This window comes from Perca flavescens, chromosome 10 (genome assembly GCF_004354835.1).
Source record: "Perca flavescens isolate YP-PL-M2 chromosome 10, PFLA_1.0, whole genome shotgun sequence".
NCBI classification, from domain to species: Eukaryota; Metazoa; Chordata; class Actinopteri; order Perciformes; family Percidae; genus Perca; species Perca flavescens.
The window spans coordinates 19,156,311-19,173,231 of record NC_041340.1 but is presented as its reverse complement, the minus strand read 5'-3'; the positions used below and the strand labels follow the sequence as shown (position 1 = coordinate 19,173,231).

Genomic DNA, 16,921 nt, shown 5'->3' with positions numbered 1-16,921 from the left:
AACATTGTTCTATACAATTTGTCGATTGGAACTAATGTGTTATAGCGGACCAAAGATGACAAAGACAATAGGATACCGAGACTGGAGATGGCAGGCTCTTTGGTGGCATCATTTCTTTCTCTTGTGGAGTACAATAAACGGACAGACTCGTTACAGCATCCCAGAAGAACTGAAACAGGGCTCTGTGGTAGGAAATCTAGCCAAAGATCTGGGATTGGGACTATCTGAGATTTTTGAACGGCAGCTGCGTGTCGCCTCTGAGGCTGGTGAGCAGTATTTCAGCGTGGATGCGGGGAAGGGCGAGCTGGTGGTGAATGACAGAATAGACAGAGAGGCTTTATGCGGACAAAGCGCCAGCTGTGTGTTGCCTCTGCAGGTTGTAATTGAAGACCCATTACAACTTTTTCGTGTTGAGGTAGAAATACAAGACATTAATGATAATGCGCCAAAATTTCCATCAAATGATATCACGTTGGAGGTGGCGGAATCTACGGCTTTGGGCGTTCGTTTTCCATTAGAAAGCGCCCTTGACCCAGATGTTGGCAGTAATTCATTAAAGTCATACACTCTCAGTAAAGATGAATGTTTTAATATTAGAGTGAAAGAAGTTGCCGGCGGAAGGAAAGTCCCTGAATTGATTTTGGCAAAACATTTAGATAGAGAGAAAAAGGCTGTTCATAAGCTTTTGTTGACAGCTCTAGATGGAGGCAACCCAGTTAGATCAGGGACCACTCAGCTCTCTATCATAGTACTTGACATCAATGATAACGTCCCATCTTTTGAGAAAACGTTGTATAAATTATCTATTAGTGAAAATGCTGCAGAAGGTGCATTAATAGTTCAAACAAAAGCGACTGACATGGACGATGGTCAAAACGGAGAGATAGAATACACATTCGGCGCGCACACATCAGATATTGTTCTCTCTGTTTTTAGTATTGATCATGAATCGGGAACAATATTTCTTAAAGGAAAACTAGATTTCGAAGCAACTGCTAATTATGAATTAGACATAAGTGCGAAAGATAAAGGGAGTCCAAGAATGGAGGGTCATTGTACTGTGCATGTTGAAGTTGTAGATGTTAACGATAATGCACCAGAAATAATACTCACCTCTCATCCAAAGCCAGTGCGCGAAGACTCGCCTAATGGCACCGTAGTAGCTTTGCTCAGTGCCCGAGACCTTGACACCGGTGTTAACGGTAAAGTAACATTACAACTCCCAAAAAAATCTCCATTTGCCCTAAAACCATCGTTTTCTAATAATTATGCATTGGTTACAAGTGGTGCTTTGGACCGAGAGAGTTTTTCGGAATATAATATTGAGATAACAGCCACTGATTCAGGCTCTCCTCCTCTGTTTAGTAAGAAGATTATACCTGTCAGCATCACTGATGTGAACGACAACCCTCCTATATTTACTCAGCCCTCATATAATGTGTATTTAAAAGAGAATGGGGTACCAGGCTCTATACTGTACTCAGTATCAGCATCTGACCTGGATTTTGGTGAAAACGCCAAAATCTCTTACTCTATACTTGACTCTAAAGTGCAGGACGTTTCTGTCTCATCTTATGTTTACATTAACTCAGATAACGGCAGCATCTACAGCATGCACTCGTTTGACTATGAGAAACTGAAGGTGTTTCAGATTCAGGTTCAGGCAAAGGATCAGGGCTCTCCGTCTCTCAGCAGCAACGCCACTGTCCATGTTTTATCCTGGACCAGAACGACAATGCCCCCGCTGTTATTTACCCCTCCTCCGCTGCCCTGGGCTCCCTCTCTCATCAGAGGATGCCCCGCTCCGCTAAAGCAGGCCACCTGGTTACTAAGGTGACGGCCGTGGACGCTGACTCGGGCCATAACGCCTGGATCTCCTACAAACTGGCGGAGGCCACAGACGCCTCTCTGTTCACTGTCAATCTGTACACAGGGGAGGTGAGGACTAAACGCGCTGTGTCCGAGCAGGACGACTCCTCTCAGAGGCTGCTTATAGAGATTCAGGACGACGGGGAACCGGTCCAGTCCGCCACCGTCACGGTGTCCATCATCCTGCTGGAGGACGGCCTCCATGAGCCCATCTTAGACCTCCGACAGAAAGTGGCCGAGCCCAGCAAAAAAACTGGGAGAATCACCCTTTATTTGATCCTCTCTCTGGCCTCGGTGTCCGTGCTGTCTCTGGTGACTTTTCTCATCTTAGCGGTTAAATGCATGAGGAACAGCAGAAGCAGCGGTAGTTGCTGCATGAGACGGAGCGACTGTGATGATTACAAGAACCCCAACAGAAACCTGCAGATTCAGCTCAACACTGATGGACCTATAAAGTACGTGGAGGTCCTGGGAGGAGACATGTTGTCTCAGAGTCAGTCCTTCAGGTCCTGTATGTCTCCGATGTCAGAGTACAGTGATTTCACTTTGATTAAGCCCAGCAGCACCAATGACTTTAAGGAGGTGATCAGTGTTCTGGATGCGTCTTTACCCGACAGCACCTGGACCTTTGAGAGCCAGCAGGTGAGCAGAAAACAACCATTGATGTTAAAAATAAGGAATAAAATAACATTTTCATTTTTTATTTAGTATAGGAAAAACCTAATTATAAAAAACAATTTTAATTGTGTCTGAAAACATTCTATAGCGCATTACTTTGATTTTCCAAAACTGAAATACAATGTTACAATAGACACTGCGAAAACAAATAATAAAAACACAATGACGTTAATTAACAGACAGGAAAGAGGACAGACAGGCACAACAATCGACGCATACTCTACTGTAGACAAGCAGCCGGATTGATCAATTGAATTTTTCAGCACCACGAGAGCAGACAGCGACTCTGAAATACAGCCGATCATTCAACGCAACAAGTGTTGATGTATTTACGCTGTGCAGCAATAGTGACAATAGATAACCGTTTAATGTATTTTCATTCTTTGACAGTTTTTCTGTGATGTAAAATTTGATTGTGTTATCAATTTGTTTGAGATTCTGACTGCAAGATGGTTTTCATTTATCTTTCATTTTTACATTGACAATGTTGTCACATATTATTATTATTATGCAGGGATATTTCTCATAATCATCTCAGATTAAAGCTTACAAAGAGAATAGATGCTGCCACTTTTAGAGTGTCGATCAGGTTCTCTCTCATTGGATAGTGGTAAAGGTTGCTGTGCACCAATAGAATTTAGAACTGTACAAAGCGATCTAGTCCCTGCCCCCATGCAGCCTCACTGCTGTAACACTTAGAATGCAAAGAGCTCGAGGAGAGACGGCAATGAGCTCGTATTTTTTCAGATTTAAACCTGGATTTTAGCTTGCAGCCATGCTCAAACATCGTGAGTTTGTTTCTTTGGGGATATTTCCTATTATCATGGAGTCATACATTGTTATAAACAAGATCTCGATTGGAAATCATGTGTTATAGCGGACCAAGGATGACAAAGACAATAGGATACCGACACTGGAGATGGCAGGCTCTTTGGTGGCATCATTTCTTTCTATTGTGGAGTGCAATAAACGGACAGACTCGTTACAGCATCCCAGAGGAACTGAAACAGGGCTCTGTGGTAGGAAATCTAGCCAAAGATCTGGGTTTGGGACTATCTGAGATTTTTGACCGCAAACTGCATGTCGCCTCTGAGGCTGATAAGCAGTATTTCGGTGTGGATGCGTTGAAGGGCGAGCTGGTGGTGAATGACAGAATAGACAGAGAGGCTTTATGCGGACAAAGCGCCAGCTGTGTTCTACTTCTGCAAGTAGTTGTTGAAAGTCCTTTGCAGTCTCATCGAATTGAAGTGGAAATAAGAGACACAAATGACAATCCTCCTAGTTTTCTTACAGAGGAGATTCATCTTAAAATACCAGAATCAGTTGCACTTGGCAGACGTTTTCCTTTAGAGAGCGCAGAGGACCCTGATGTTGGAAGCAATTCTTTGAAAACGTACTCACTAGGCAAAAACGATTATTTTTCTCTTAAATTTAAAGACACAAAAAATGCTAATGCTGTCCCAGAATTGGTGTTAGAAAAGCCATTAGACCGGGAAAAGAATGCTCTTCATCAGCTGCTGTTGACAGCACTAGATGGAGGAAACCCGGTCAAATCAGGAACCTGCAAGATAATTATTACTGTACTTGATAATAACGACAATTTCCCAAAATTTAATGAAAATGAGTACAAAGTGTCTATGAAGGAAAACAGCACCAAAGGAACATTTGTAATCAAACTTACAGCTACAGATGCCGATGATGGTCTTAATGGTGAAATTAAATATTATTTTGGGTCCCGCACTCCAGACTCTGTGTTATCAACATTTGAAATCAATGACATAACAGGAGATATCGTATTAAAAGGAGCATTAGATTATGAGAGTTCTAAAACATACATTATCGATATAACTGCTAAAGACAAAGGCATTCCCGAAATGGAGGGTCACTGTCGTTTACAGTTGGACGTAGAAGACATAAATGATAATGCTCCAGAAATTGTGCTTACTTCAAAACCCAGTCCTGTAGGGGAGGACGCACCAAGTGGCACTGTATTGGCTTTGATCAGTGCACGAGACCTTGACTCCGGTGATAACGGTAAAGTAACTTTACAGCTTCCCAAACAATCTCCTTTCACTCTAAAACCATCGTTTTCTAACAATTACGAACTGGTGACTAGTGGTAATTTGGACCGAGAGAGTTTCCCAGAGTATAATATTGAAATAACAGCCAAGGATTCAGGCTCTCCTCCCCTCTCTAGTACGAAAATTATACCTGTCAGCATCACTGATGTGAACGACAACCCCCCTATATTTACTCAGCCCTCCTATTATGTATATTTAAAAGAGAATGGGGTACCAGGCTCTATACTGTACTCAGTATCAGCATCTGACCTGGATTTTGGTGAAAACGCCAAAATCTCTTACTCTATACTGGACTCTAAAGTGCAGGACGTTTCTGTCTCATCTTATGTTTACATTAACTCAGATAACGGCAGCATCTACAGCATGCACTCGTTTGACTATGAGAAACTGAAGGTGTTTCAGATTCAGGTTCAGGCAAAGGATCAGGGCTCGCCGTCTCTCAGCAGCAACGCCACTGTCCATGTTTTTATCCTGGACCAGAACGACAATGCCCCCGCTGTTATTTACCCCTCCTCCGCTGCCCTGGGCTCCCTCTCTCATCAGAGGATGCCCCGCTCCGCTAAAGCAGGCCACCTAGTTACTAAGGTGACGGCCGTGGACGCTGACTCGGGCCATAACGCCTGGATCTCCTACAAACTGGCGGAGGCCACAGACGCCTCTCTGTTCACTGTCAATCTGTACACAGGGGAGGTGAGGACTAAACGCGCTGTGTCCGAGCAGGACGACTCCTCTCAGAAGCTGCTTATAGAGATTCAGGACGACGGGGAACCGGTCCAGTCCGCCACCGTCACGGTGTCCATCCTGCTGGAGGACGGCCTCCGTGAGCCCATCTTAGACCTCCGACAGAAAGTGACCGAGCCTAGCAAGAAAACTGGGAGAATCACCCTTTATTTGATTCTCTCTCTGGCCTCGGTGTCCGTGCTGTCTCTGGTGACTTTTCTCATCTTAGCGGTTAAATGCATGAGGAACAGCAGAAGCAGCGGTAGTTGCTGCATGAGACGGAGCGACTGTGATGATTACAAGAACCCCAACAGAAACCTGCAGATTCAGCTCAACACTGATGGACCTATAAAGTACGTGGAGGTCCTGGGAGGAGACATGTTGTCTCAGAGTCAGTCCTTCAGGTCCTGTATGTCTCCGATGTCAGAGTACAGTGATTTCACTTTGATTAAGCCCAGCAGCACCACTGACTTTAAGGAGGTGATCAGTGTTCTGGATGCGTCTTTACCCGACAGCACCTGGACCTTTGAGAGCCAGCAGGTGAGCAGATAAATGTTTATTTTCATGTCCCCAACATAGTTTTTATTTTACTTTTATTTCCATAATATAAATTAAATGAAATAACATATCGTGATATTTGGTCGTCGTCTAATAATCGTGTTTTCATGGTAAAAACTGAAAGCTGGCCTGCTCAGCCTTTTTTTATCAGCCTTGTTTGCTAAAAAATATATACAATGACACTAGTTAATGCCGTTATTAACTGGCAACCTCCCATTTTCAATAATTATTAACTTGCAATTGCCAGAAATATTTTAGCTTAGTATTATAATGGTGGCAAACGTTTTATTACATGTTTTAATATAACCAATAGTTGGGATTTCTGATTTCAAGAACGACTTTAAACTTTTAACCATGCCTTTCTAGAAAGTATGTGGATTTTGATCTGATTTAGCTTACCCAATTTGGTTCTTTTTTTTGGGAATTGACATTTCCTTTGATTGTATGAATTACATATTTTTTAAGCAAGAGAATTGTAGAACCAGAGGAATTAAATACATGTCACTCCTATCACACACAGCAGTGCATCTAGACCGATTCTCACAAGTGCAGCTGTGTCTTTAAAAGGACTGCTCGGTCCCCTTCCTATTGGATGCTAGCGATGGATGCTTTGTACCAACCACATACAGATTTGTACAAAGAGATCTACCCCCTCCCCCTTGCAGCCTCAGCACTGTAAACGTTAATGGAAAGAGCTGGAGGAAGGTGGGTGATGCGCTTAATCCCGGATCTGAAAAATATGTTAATAATTTAAGCTTTAGACATGAACAAAAATGCTTCATTTATTTTTATGGCAATAACTTATGCACGTTGGAACTGGATATTTACTTCGATTTTCTCAATGGGAAATAACGTTTTCTAACGAATCGGGGATGACAAAGAGAATGGGAGACCGAGACTGGAGATGGCAGGCTCTTTGGTGGCATTACTTCTTTCTCTTGTGGAGTACAATAAACGGACAGACTCGTTACAGCATGCCTGAGGAACTGAAACAGGGCTCTGTGGTAGGAAATCTAGCCAAAGATCTGGGGTTGGGACTATTAGACATTTTTGACCGTAAGCTGCGTGTCTCCTCTGAGGCTGGTGAGCAGTATTTCAGTGTGGATGCGGGGAAGGGCGAGCTGGTGGTGAATGACAGAATAGACAGAGAGGCTTTATGCGGACAAAGCGCCAACTGTGTGTTGCCTCTGCAGGTTGTTCTAGAAAACCCTCTAAATTTACATCGGATTGAGGTAGAAATAAAAGATGTAAATGATAACTCGCCTTGTTTCCATACAAAAGAACTGTCTTTAAAAATTTCTGAATCGGCAGCAGTGGGAACTCGTTTCTCATTGGAGAGTGCAGAAGATTCTGACGTTGGCAGTAATTCAGTTAAATCCTACATGTTGACTAAAAACGACTGTTTTACATTAAAAATGAAGGAAGTTGAGGACGGCAAAACAGTCCCGGAGTTGGTGTTAGAGAAGCCCCTTGACCGAGAGAAGAAAGCAGTTCATCAGCTACTGCTGACTGCATTAGACGGGGGAAACCCGGTTATGTCTGGTACCTCACAGATAACAATCACAGTGCTTGACGTAAATGACAATTTTCCAGTTTTCGATAAAAATGTATATAAAGTTTCATTAGGGGAAAATACTGCAAAAGATACTTGTTTTATCAAAATTACAGCAACTGATGCTGATGAGGGCCCAAACGCAGAAGTTGAATTCTCGTTTGGCTCGCGGACACCGGATTTCGTCTTATCAGTATTTGAAATAAATGCATTAACAGGGGAAATACATTTGAAAGGAGACTTAGATTATGAAAGAGCCACGTCTTACAAAATTGAAATAACGGCGAAAGACAAGGGGGTTCCTGAAATGGAGAGTCACTGTCGTCTACAGATAGATGTTGTCGATGTTAATGATAACACTCCAGAAATTGTTCTCACCTCTGAACCGCAGCCCGTGCGCGAAGACGCACCAATTGGCACAGTGGTGGCTTTGCTTAACGCACGTGACGCTGACTCCGGGAATAATAGCAAAGTGACATTGCGACTACCCAAAGGTTCTCCTTTCACGTTAAAACCATCATATTCTAATAATTATGCACTGGTTACAAATGGTGCTTTAGACCGAGAGAGTTTTTCGGACTATAATATTAAGATAACAGCCACTGATTCAGGCTCTCCTCCTCTGTCTAGTAAGAAGATAATACCTGTCAGCATCACTGATGTAAACGACAACCGTCCTATTTTTACTCAGTCCTATTATAATGTGTATTTAAAAGAGAATGGGGTACCAGGCTCTATACTATACTCAATATCAGCATCTGACCTGGATTTTGGTGAAAACGCCAAAATCTCTTACTCTATACTAGACTCTAAAGTGCAGGACGTTTCTGTCTCATCTTATGTTTACATTAACTCAGATAACGGCAGCATCTACAGCATGCACTCGTTTGACTATGAGAAACTGAAGGTGTTTCAGATTCAGGTTCAGGCAAAGGATCAGGGCTCTCCGTCTCTCAGCAGCAACGCCACTGTCCATGTTTTTATCCTGGACCAGAACGACAATGCCCCCGCTGTTATTTATCCCTCCTCCGCTACCCTGGGCTCCCTCTCTCATCAGAGGATGCCCCGCTCCGCTAAAGCAGGCCACCTGGTTACTAAGGTGACGGCCGTGGACGCTGACTCGGGCCATAACGCCTGGATCTCCTACAAACTGGCGGAGGCCACAGACGCCTCTCTGTTCACTGTCAATCTGTACACAGGGGAGGTGAGGACTAAACGCTGTGTCCGAGCAGGACGACTCCTCTCAGAGGCTGCTTATAGAGATTCAGGACGACGGGGAACCGGTCCAGTCCGCCACCGTCACGGTGTCCATCCTGCTGGAGGACGGCCTCCATGAGCCCATCTTAGACCTCCGACAGAAAGTGGCCGAGCCCAGCAAAAAAACTGGGAGAATCACCCTTTATTTGATTCTCTCTCTGGCCTCGGTGTCCGTGCTGTCTCTGGTGACTTTTCTCATCTTAGCGGTTAAATGCATGAGGAACAGCAGAAGCAGCGGTAGTTGCTGCATGAGACGGAGCGACTGTGATGATTACAAGAACCCCAACAGAAACCTGCAGATTCAGCTCAACACTGATGGACCTATAAAGTACGTGGAGGTCCTGGGAGGAGACATGTTGTCTCAGAGTCAGTCCTTCAGGTCCTGTATGTCTCCGATGTCAGAGTACAGTGATTTCACTTTGATTAAGCCCAGCAGCACCAATGACTTTAAGGAGGTGATCAGTGTTCTGGATGCGTCTTTACCCGACAGCACCTGGACCTTTGAGAGCCAGCAGGTGAGCAGAAAACAATAGTAGACCTGCTGTGTAATTATATATCGTTGTAAACATTTTTTTTAAACTATTAATACTTAAATGCTCTCTGATAACATGGTGTTTTCATTGTGCTTTAAGTGTGGTAAAAGTAATCTGTCGCAAGCATTTGTTCTTCCTTTTTTGTTTTGTTGTTGCGTTCTTAAGCTAAACGCAGTGTTTGGTATTCTGGTGAAATCCCCTATACACCTACATTACACGTATAATAGTACATGCTGTTATATTATCATTTCGTTCAATCGGTGTTGTCAGTTAAAAAAAAAACAACAAACAGGGTACTGAGGTGTTCATCACTACGTCCTCACTTGAACCCATCTCCGTCAACACATCAAAACCATTACATGCTAGGCTTCTTTTGCTCGCTTACTTTATGTTTGCAAATAACATTTTACTTCTCACCCTGACTAATATTTGTTTCTGCTTTAAAGGCTTACTTGTGTGAAAGTTCAGATTTTCCTGTTAGCTGTGCTTGCATGGTACTGCAATTTAGAATGTTGGAATGCTCCTTTTATAGTCGTATAATGGCATTTTGTTTCAGCACCACATAGTTGGACAGCGGCACACTGAATAGGCTTGATTATAACAGCTAAACTACTTTCAGTAACCACGCTGTACAATATACATTTTTCCTGATTTAAGTCACAAAAATAGTTTATCCTGTCAAACCTTGATGTAACTACAACACAGGCAGTATTTCTATTTTCATAATCCGATTTCATTTTATCTGCATTAACATTATGAGCTACGTGTAACAGCTGGCATCTTATCATTTCTTTCACTCTTTTTAATGCATCGAGGCAAATTCTTTCAAGGGAGGCTGTGTCTTTAAAAGCGCTGACCACACCTTCCTATTGGATGGTAGAGATGAATATTGTGCTCCAATAGGATTCAGAAATGTACAAAGAGATCTACTCCCTCCCCCATGCAGCCTCAGTAACGTACAGACTTAGATTGCACGGAGCTGGACGAGAGGAAATTATGCTCCTATCGAAGTTAAAAAGGAAATACCTTGATTTACTTTATGAAGAGATTATGGATCTTTCTTTTGGATTAATGCTTTATGACAATGGATGGCAATTATCTGCTTTTCAATAACCTCAATGGGAAATAATTATAACGCACCGGGGATGACAAAGACAATAGGATACCGAGGCTGGAGATGGCAGGCTCTTTGGTGGCATTATTTCTTTCTCTTGTGGAGTACAATAAACGGACAGACTCGTTACAGCATCCCAGAGGAACTGAAACAGGGTGCTGTGGTAGGAAATCTAGCCAAAGATCTGGGTTTGGGACTATCTGAGATTTTTGACCGTAAATTGCGTGTCGCCTCTGAGGCTGGTGAGCAGTATTTCAGCGTGGATGCAGGGAAGGGTGAGCTGGTGGTGAATGACAGAATAGACAGAGAGGCTTTATGCGGACAAAGCGCCAGCTGTGTGTTAACTCTGCAAGTTGTCGTTGATAAACCGTTACAACTGCACCGAGTTGAGGTGGAAATACAAGATATTAATGATAATTCTCCAAGATTCCCTTCGCAAGAAATAGCATTACAAATAGCAGAGTCGACAGCGGCAGGGGCACGTTTTCCTTTGGAGATTGCGCAAGATCTTGATGTTGGAGTGAATTCAGTGAGGTCCTATACTTTGAATAAAGACGACTTTTTTAGCTTAAAGATTAAAGATGTGTCTGGTGGTAGGAAAGTCCCTGAGCTGGTCTTGTCAAAATCTCTCGACAGAGAAAAAAAACCTATTCATAAACTTCAACTAACCGCTATAGACGGGGGAAACCCAGTGAAATCCGGGACCTCTCTGATAACCATTAATGTGCTTGATAATAACGACAATTTTCCTGTATTTGAGAAAAATGTTTACAAAGTCTCTATAAGCGAAAATAGCATACAGGATGCATTTATTCTAAAACTTACAGCTAAAGATATTGATGAGGGTCCTAATGGAGAAGTAGAGTACTCATTCGGAGCGCACACACCAGATAATGTTCTATCTTTCTTTGATATTGATTCATCAACCGGGGAAATACGTCTTATAGGGAAATTAGATTTCGAAACAAATGCAAATTATGAAATAGACATCTGCGCAAGAGACGAGGGAACTCCAAGAATGGAGGGGCATTGCACTCTCCATATTGAAGTGTTAGATGTTAACGATAATGCTCCAAGTATTTTTCTGACCTCCCAACCAAACTCTGTGCCCGAGGACGCACCAAGTGGTACTGTAGTAGCTTTAATCAGTGCCCGAGACCTTGACTCCGGTGACAACGGTAAAGTGACATTACAGCTTCCCAGAGGTTCTCCTTTTAATCTGAAACCCTCTTTTTCTGATAATTACGCACTGGTTACCGGTGGTGCTTTAGACCGAGAGAGTTTCTCTGAGCATAATGTTGAAATAACAGCCACCGATTTAGGCTCTCCTTCTCTGTCGACTAAGAAGACTATACATGTCTCTATTACGGATGTAAATGACAACCCTCCTATATTTACTCAGCCCTCCTATAATGTGTATTTAAAAGAGAATGGGGTACCAGGCTCTATACTGTACTCAGTATCAGCATCTGACCTGGATTTTGGTGAAAACGCCAAAATCTCTTACTCTATACTGGACTCTAAAGTGCAGGAAGTTTCTGTTTCATCTTATGTTTACATTAACTCAGATAACGGGAGCATCTACAACATGCACTCGTTTGACTATGAGAAGCTGAAGGTGTTTCAGATTCAGGTTCAGGCAAAGGATCAGGGCTCTCCGTCTCTCAGCAGCAACGCCACTGTCCATGTTTTTATCCTGGACCAGAACGACAATGCCCCCGCTGTTATTTACCCCTCCTCCGCTGCCCTGGGCTCCCTCTCTCATCAGAGGATGCCCCGCTCCGCTAAAGCAGGCCACCTAGTTACTAAGGTGACGGCCGTGGACGCTGACTCGGGCCATAACGCCTGGATCTCCTACAAACTGGCGGAGGCCACAGACGCCTCTCTGTTCACTGTCAATCTGTACACAGGGGAGGTGAGGACTAAACGCGCTGTGTCCGAGCAGGACGACTCCTCTCAGAGGCTGCTTATAGAGATTCAGGACGACGGGGAACCGGTCCAGTCCGCCACCGTCACGGTGTCCATCCTGCTGGAGGACGGCCTCCATGAGCCCATCTTAGACCTCCGACAGAAAGTGGCCGAGCCCAGCAAGAAAACTGGGAGAATCACCCTTTATTTGATTCTCTCTCTGGCCTCGGTGTCCGTGCTGTCTCTGGTGACTTTTCTCATCTTAGCGGTTAAATGCATGAGGAACAGCAGAAGCAGCGGTAGTTGCTGCTTAAGACGGAGCGACTGTGATGATTACAAGAACCCCAACAGAAACCTGCAGATTCAGCTCAACACTGATGGACCTATAAAGTACGTGGAGGTCCTGGGAGGAGACATGTTGTCTCAGAGTCAGTCCTTCAGGTCCTGTATGTCTCCGATGTCAGAGTACAGTGATTTCACTTTGATTAAGCCCAGCAGCACCACTGACTTTAAGGAGGTGATCAGTGTTCTGGATGCGTCTTTACCCGACAGCACCTGGACCTTTGAGAGCCAGCAGGTGAGCAGAAATCAGTATACCTGCTTTTGTCCGTCATTATTGGTTAATATATGTCGTATATAGCCTGAAAGAAAAGTGGACAAATGTATTTTGAAAATATGTTTAATTAAGGTACTCAAAGTAATGCAGGCATGCACTGCGCATTTATTTCCATTTTTAATCAGACGTTGCTTCCACTTTATGCAATACTTTTTAATACATTGTAAATAGAAGTTTGTAAAATTATTTATTTCAGATAAAAGTATTAAAGTTATTTTTTATTGATATTATAATCATGATTAGTTGACAGAAATCCTTTGAAAATGAAGGGAACAGTGGAGTTGGAAATTTAGAATTAAAATCTTTATAATTTTCATCCGCTGAGTTTTTTTTTTTTACAGATACAATTATCATATAAATCTGGCATTCCCTAATGTTAAATTTGTCACAATGCATTACGACCTTGAGGGGGTGCAGTAGCTTTATGAGTAGAGATAGGTCTTTGTGATTGGATAGCAGAGATGGATGCTGTGAGCCAATAGTATACAGGACTGTACAAAGAGATCTACTCCATCCCCCACTGAGTCTCACCACGGTAACCCTCACAGTGCTCAGAGCTGGAGAGGAGATGCGCTTGTTCGAGGACGTTCGGAATATATCTTTTGTTACCAATTATTTTAGGATTTATTTATATAGGAGTGTCCATTCTGGCGATGGCTTTGGATGTTGCGCTGTGTTGACGAATTCCTCGATGGGAAATAACGTATTCTAACGGACCGGGGATGACAAAGAGAATTGGATACCGAGACTGGAGATGGCAGGCTCTTTGGTGGCATTATTTATTTCTCTTGTGGAGTACAATAGATGGACAGACTCGTTACAGCATCCCAGAGGAACTGAAACAGGGCGCTGTGGTAGGAAATCTAGCCAAAGATCTGGGTTTGGGATTATCTGAGATTTTTGACCGTAAACTGCGTGTTGCCTCTGAGACTGGTAAGCAGTATTTCGGCGTGGATGCAGGAAAGGGCGAGCTGGTGGTGAATGACAGAATAGACAGAGAGGCTCTATGCGGACAAAGTGCCAGTTGTGTGTTGCCTTTACAGGTTGTAACAGAGAATCCGCTACAACTACACAGGATAGAAGTAGAAATAAGAGACATAAACGACAATGCTCCGATTTTCATAACAGAGGAGCGATCTTTAAAGATAGCAGAATCTACTGCCACAGGCATACGCTTTCCTTTAGACATTGCACAGGATCTGGACGTTGGTAGTAATTCGGTAAAATCTTATACTCTAAGTAAAAACGAGTGTTTTAGTTTGAAAATGAAAGAGCTGTCTGGTGACCGACAAGTTCCAGAACTGGTACTAGAGAAATCGCTTGACAGAGAGAAACAAAGTGTCCATCATTTATTACTGACAGCTTTAGACGGAGGTAACCCTGTCAAAACTGGAACTGCAAAAATTATAGTTACTGTACTCGACAACAACGACAATGTCCCTGTATTCACAAGGCCGTTGTATAATGTAACTGTACATGAAAATAGTGTCGCTGGTTCTGTGCTTGTAAAAGTTGAGGCGAAAGACGCAGACGAGGGTGTTAATGGAGAGATCGAATACGCATTTGCTGAGCATACTCCCCAATCGCTGTTATCTATTTTTCAGTTGGATTCAGGTACTGGTAAAATCTCCTTGGTAGGGCAGTTAGATTATGAAAGCAGTGCAATGCATGAAATACGTATTATTGCAAAAGATAAAGGAGTTCCTGAAATGGAAGGCCACTGTCGTGTGCAAGTAATAGTACTAGACATTAATGATAATGCCCCAGAAATAGTTCTTACTTCAAACCCAAACCCAGTACGTGAAGATGCATCAAGAGGCACAGTTGTAGCCTTAATCAGTGCGCGAGACCTTGACTCTGGTAATAACGGTAAAGTGATGTTAAGACTCGCCAAAGGTTCTCCCTTCAGTTTGAAACCATCATTTTCTAATAATTATGCACTGGTTACAAATAGTTTATTAGACCGAGAAAGCTTCTTGGAATATAATATTGAGATAACAGCCACTGATTCAGGCTCTCCTCCTCTGTCCAGTAAGAAGATTATACCTGTCAGCATCACTGATGTGAATGATAACCCTCCTATATTTACTCAGCCCACATATAATGTGTATTTAAAAGAGAATGGGGTACCAGGCTCTATACTGTACTCAGTATCAGCATCTGACCTGGATTTTGGTGAAAACGCGAAGATCTCCTACTCAATCTTGGACTCTAAAGTGCAGGACGTTTCTGTCTCATCTTATGTTTACATTAACTCAGATAACGGCAGCATCTACAGCATGCACTCGTTTGACTATGAGAAACTGAAGGTGTTTCAGATTCAGGTTCAGGCAAAGGATCAGGGCTCTCCGTCTCTCAGCAGCAACGCCACTGTCCATGTTTTTATCCTGGACCAGAACGACAATGCACCCGCTGTTATTTACCCCTCCTCCGCTGCCCTGGGCTCCCTCTCTCATCAGAGGATGCCCCGCTCCGCTAAAGCAGGCCACCTGGTTACTAAGGTGACGGCCGTGGACGCTGACTCGGGCCATAACGCCTGGATCTCCTACAAACTGGCGGAGGCCACAGACGCCTCTCTGTTCACTGTCAATCTGTACACAGGGGAGGTGAGGACTAAACGCGCTGTGTCCGAGCAGGACGACTCCTCTCAGAGGCTGCTTATAGAGATTCAGGACGACGGGGAACCGGTCCAGTCCGCCACCGTCACGGTGTCCATCCTGCTGGAGGACGGCCTCCATGAGCCCATCTTAGACCTCCGACAGAAAGTGGCCGAACCCAGCAAAAAAACTGGGAGAATCACCCTTTATTTGATTCTCTCTCTGGCCTCGGTGTCCGTGCTGTCTCTGGTGACTTTTCTCATCTTAGCGGTTAAATGCATGAGGAACAGCAGAAGCAGCGGTAGTTGCTGCATGAGACGGAGCGACTGTGATGATTACAAGAACCCCAACAGAAACCTGCAGATTCAGCTCAACACTGATGGACCTATAAAGTACGTGGAGGTCCTGGGAGGAGACATGTTGTCTCAGAGTCAGTCCTTCAGGTCCTGTATGTCTCCGATGTCAGAGTACAGTGATTTCACTTTGATTAAGCCCAGCAGCACCAATGACTTTAAGGAGGTGATCAGTGTTCTGGATGCGTCTTTACCCGACAGCACCTGGACCTTTGAGAGCCAGCAGGTGAGCAGTGAGTAGAACAAACAATGGCATACACAGTTTTGTAAGACTATTAGCTACAGTAACTGCGAAGAAAGTACACCTTTGCTTTCACAGTGAAAAATCCCGATAAGGCTAGATTGCAAAAATATGGGATATTTATTGAATTCTTAATCGATGTATATTTGAAATAAAAAATATCACATTTATATCCAAATTAAAACTTTTAATTTGTCTTTGTCTAGTTAGTTTTCAACAACTTTTGTGGCACAGCAGCTGTGTTTGATGTTGAATAGCTTTCCGAGGGGACCGTTTCAGCACCACAGCGATGGACAGCGACTGTGACCCATGAGGCGTACGGAGGGCACGATTATAGGTTGTTGTTGATGGCTTTTACTGAAGGGGTAACAATTCAAATGTTTGAAAGTTTAAGCCAAGTAAAATAAATTTGGTCTCATCACAATCGAATGTTAACAGTAAAAACATATTTTGATATACAGACATTGATTTTAATACTTTTTATTTTACATTTATATAGCTCTTGGAATTTAAATGGCATCTCGTGATTGTGTTTGACTCCCTTTTTCATGACAGTACAAAGGGTTAGTGTGTCTTTAACGGTGTTGCTCAGTTTCCCTCTGATTGGACGTGAGAGAGAGATGCTGTGCACCAATAACGTTCAGAACTGTACAAAGAGATCTACTCCCTCCCCCATGCAGCTTCAGCACCAAAACCACAATGCTCAGAGTGGGAGGAGAGTAGGTAAATGGTTCATATACTCGGCGTATAAGGTTATATCTAAAATTTATTTTTGACCATGAACAGACGTCTTTTTAACGGAATATGTTACGCTCGTGGAATTTGGATTTTGACTTTATGTTCT

At 43.3% G+C, this 16,921-nt stretch overlaps 3 protein-coding genes and 2 pseudogenes across 12 annotated transcripts in view; all 5 read left to right on the top strand.

Annotated features, from left to right (window-relative positions):
* Positions 1-16,921, top strand: part of LOC114562568 (protocadherin gamma-A11) — a 262,197-nt gene that overhangs the window by 226,699 nt on the left and 18,577 nt on the right. Inside the window, exon 1 of one of the 10 annotated variants that reach the window (XM_028589027.1) lies at positions 13,471-16,062. The exons of the other annotated variants lie outside the window; for them this stretch is intronic. Within the exon in view, the coding sequence (XP_028444828.1) occupies positions 13,609-16,062 (2,454 nt within the window). The 5' untranslated portion in view covers positions 13,471-13,608. Of the gene's footprint in view, positions 1-13,470; positions 16,063-16,921 lie in introns of those variants that run through there. 10 annotated transcript variants of the gene reach the window in all.
* LOC114563248 (protocadherin gamma-C5-like) lies at positions 35-2,989 on the top strand (annotated as a pseudogene).
* On the top strand, positions 3,414-5,900 carry LOC114563247 (protocadherin gamma-C5-like). The gene has a single exon (XM_028590097.1). The coding sequence runs from the start codon at positions 3,414-3,416 to the stop codon at positions 5,898-5,900; it is 2,487 nt and encodes an 828-aa protein (XP_028445898.1).
* LOC114563245 (protocadherin gamma-C5-like) lies at positions 6,761-9,248 on the top strand (annotated as a pseudogene).
* Positions 10,385-12,910, top strand: LOC114563244 (protocadherin gamma-C5-like). The gene has a single exon (XM_028590096.1). The coding sequence runs from the start codon at positions 10,394-10,396 to the stop codon at positions 12,908-12,910; it is 2,517 nt and encodes an 838-aa protein (XP_028445897.1). The 5' UTR covers positions 10,385-10,393.

Bases quoted from the DNA above. Each gene is read 5' to 3' on its own strand.
- LOC114563244 (XM_028590096.1), top strand. From the start codon at position 10,394: ATGACAAAGACAATAGGATACCGAGGCTGGAGATGGCAGGCTCTTTGG.
- LOC114563247 (XM_028590097.1), top strand. From the start codon at position 3,414: ATGTGTTATAGCGGACCAAGGATGACAAAGACAATAGGATACCGACAC.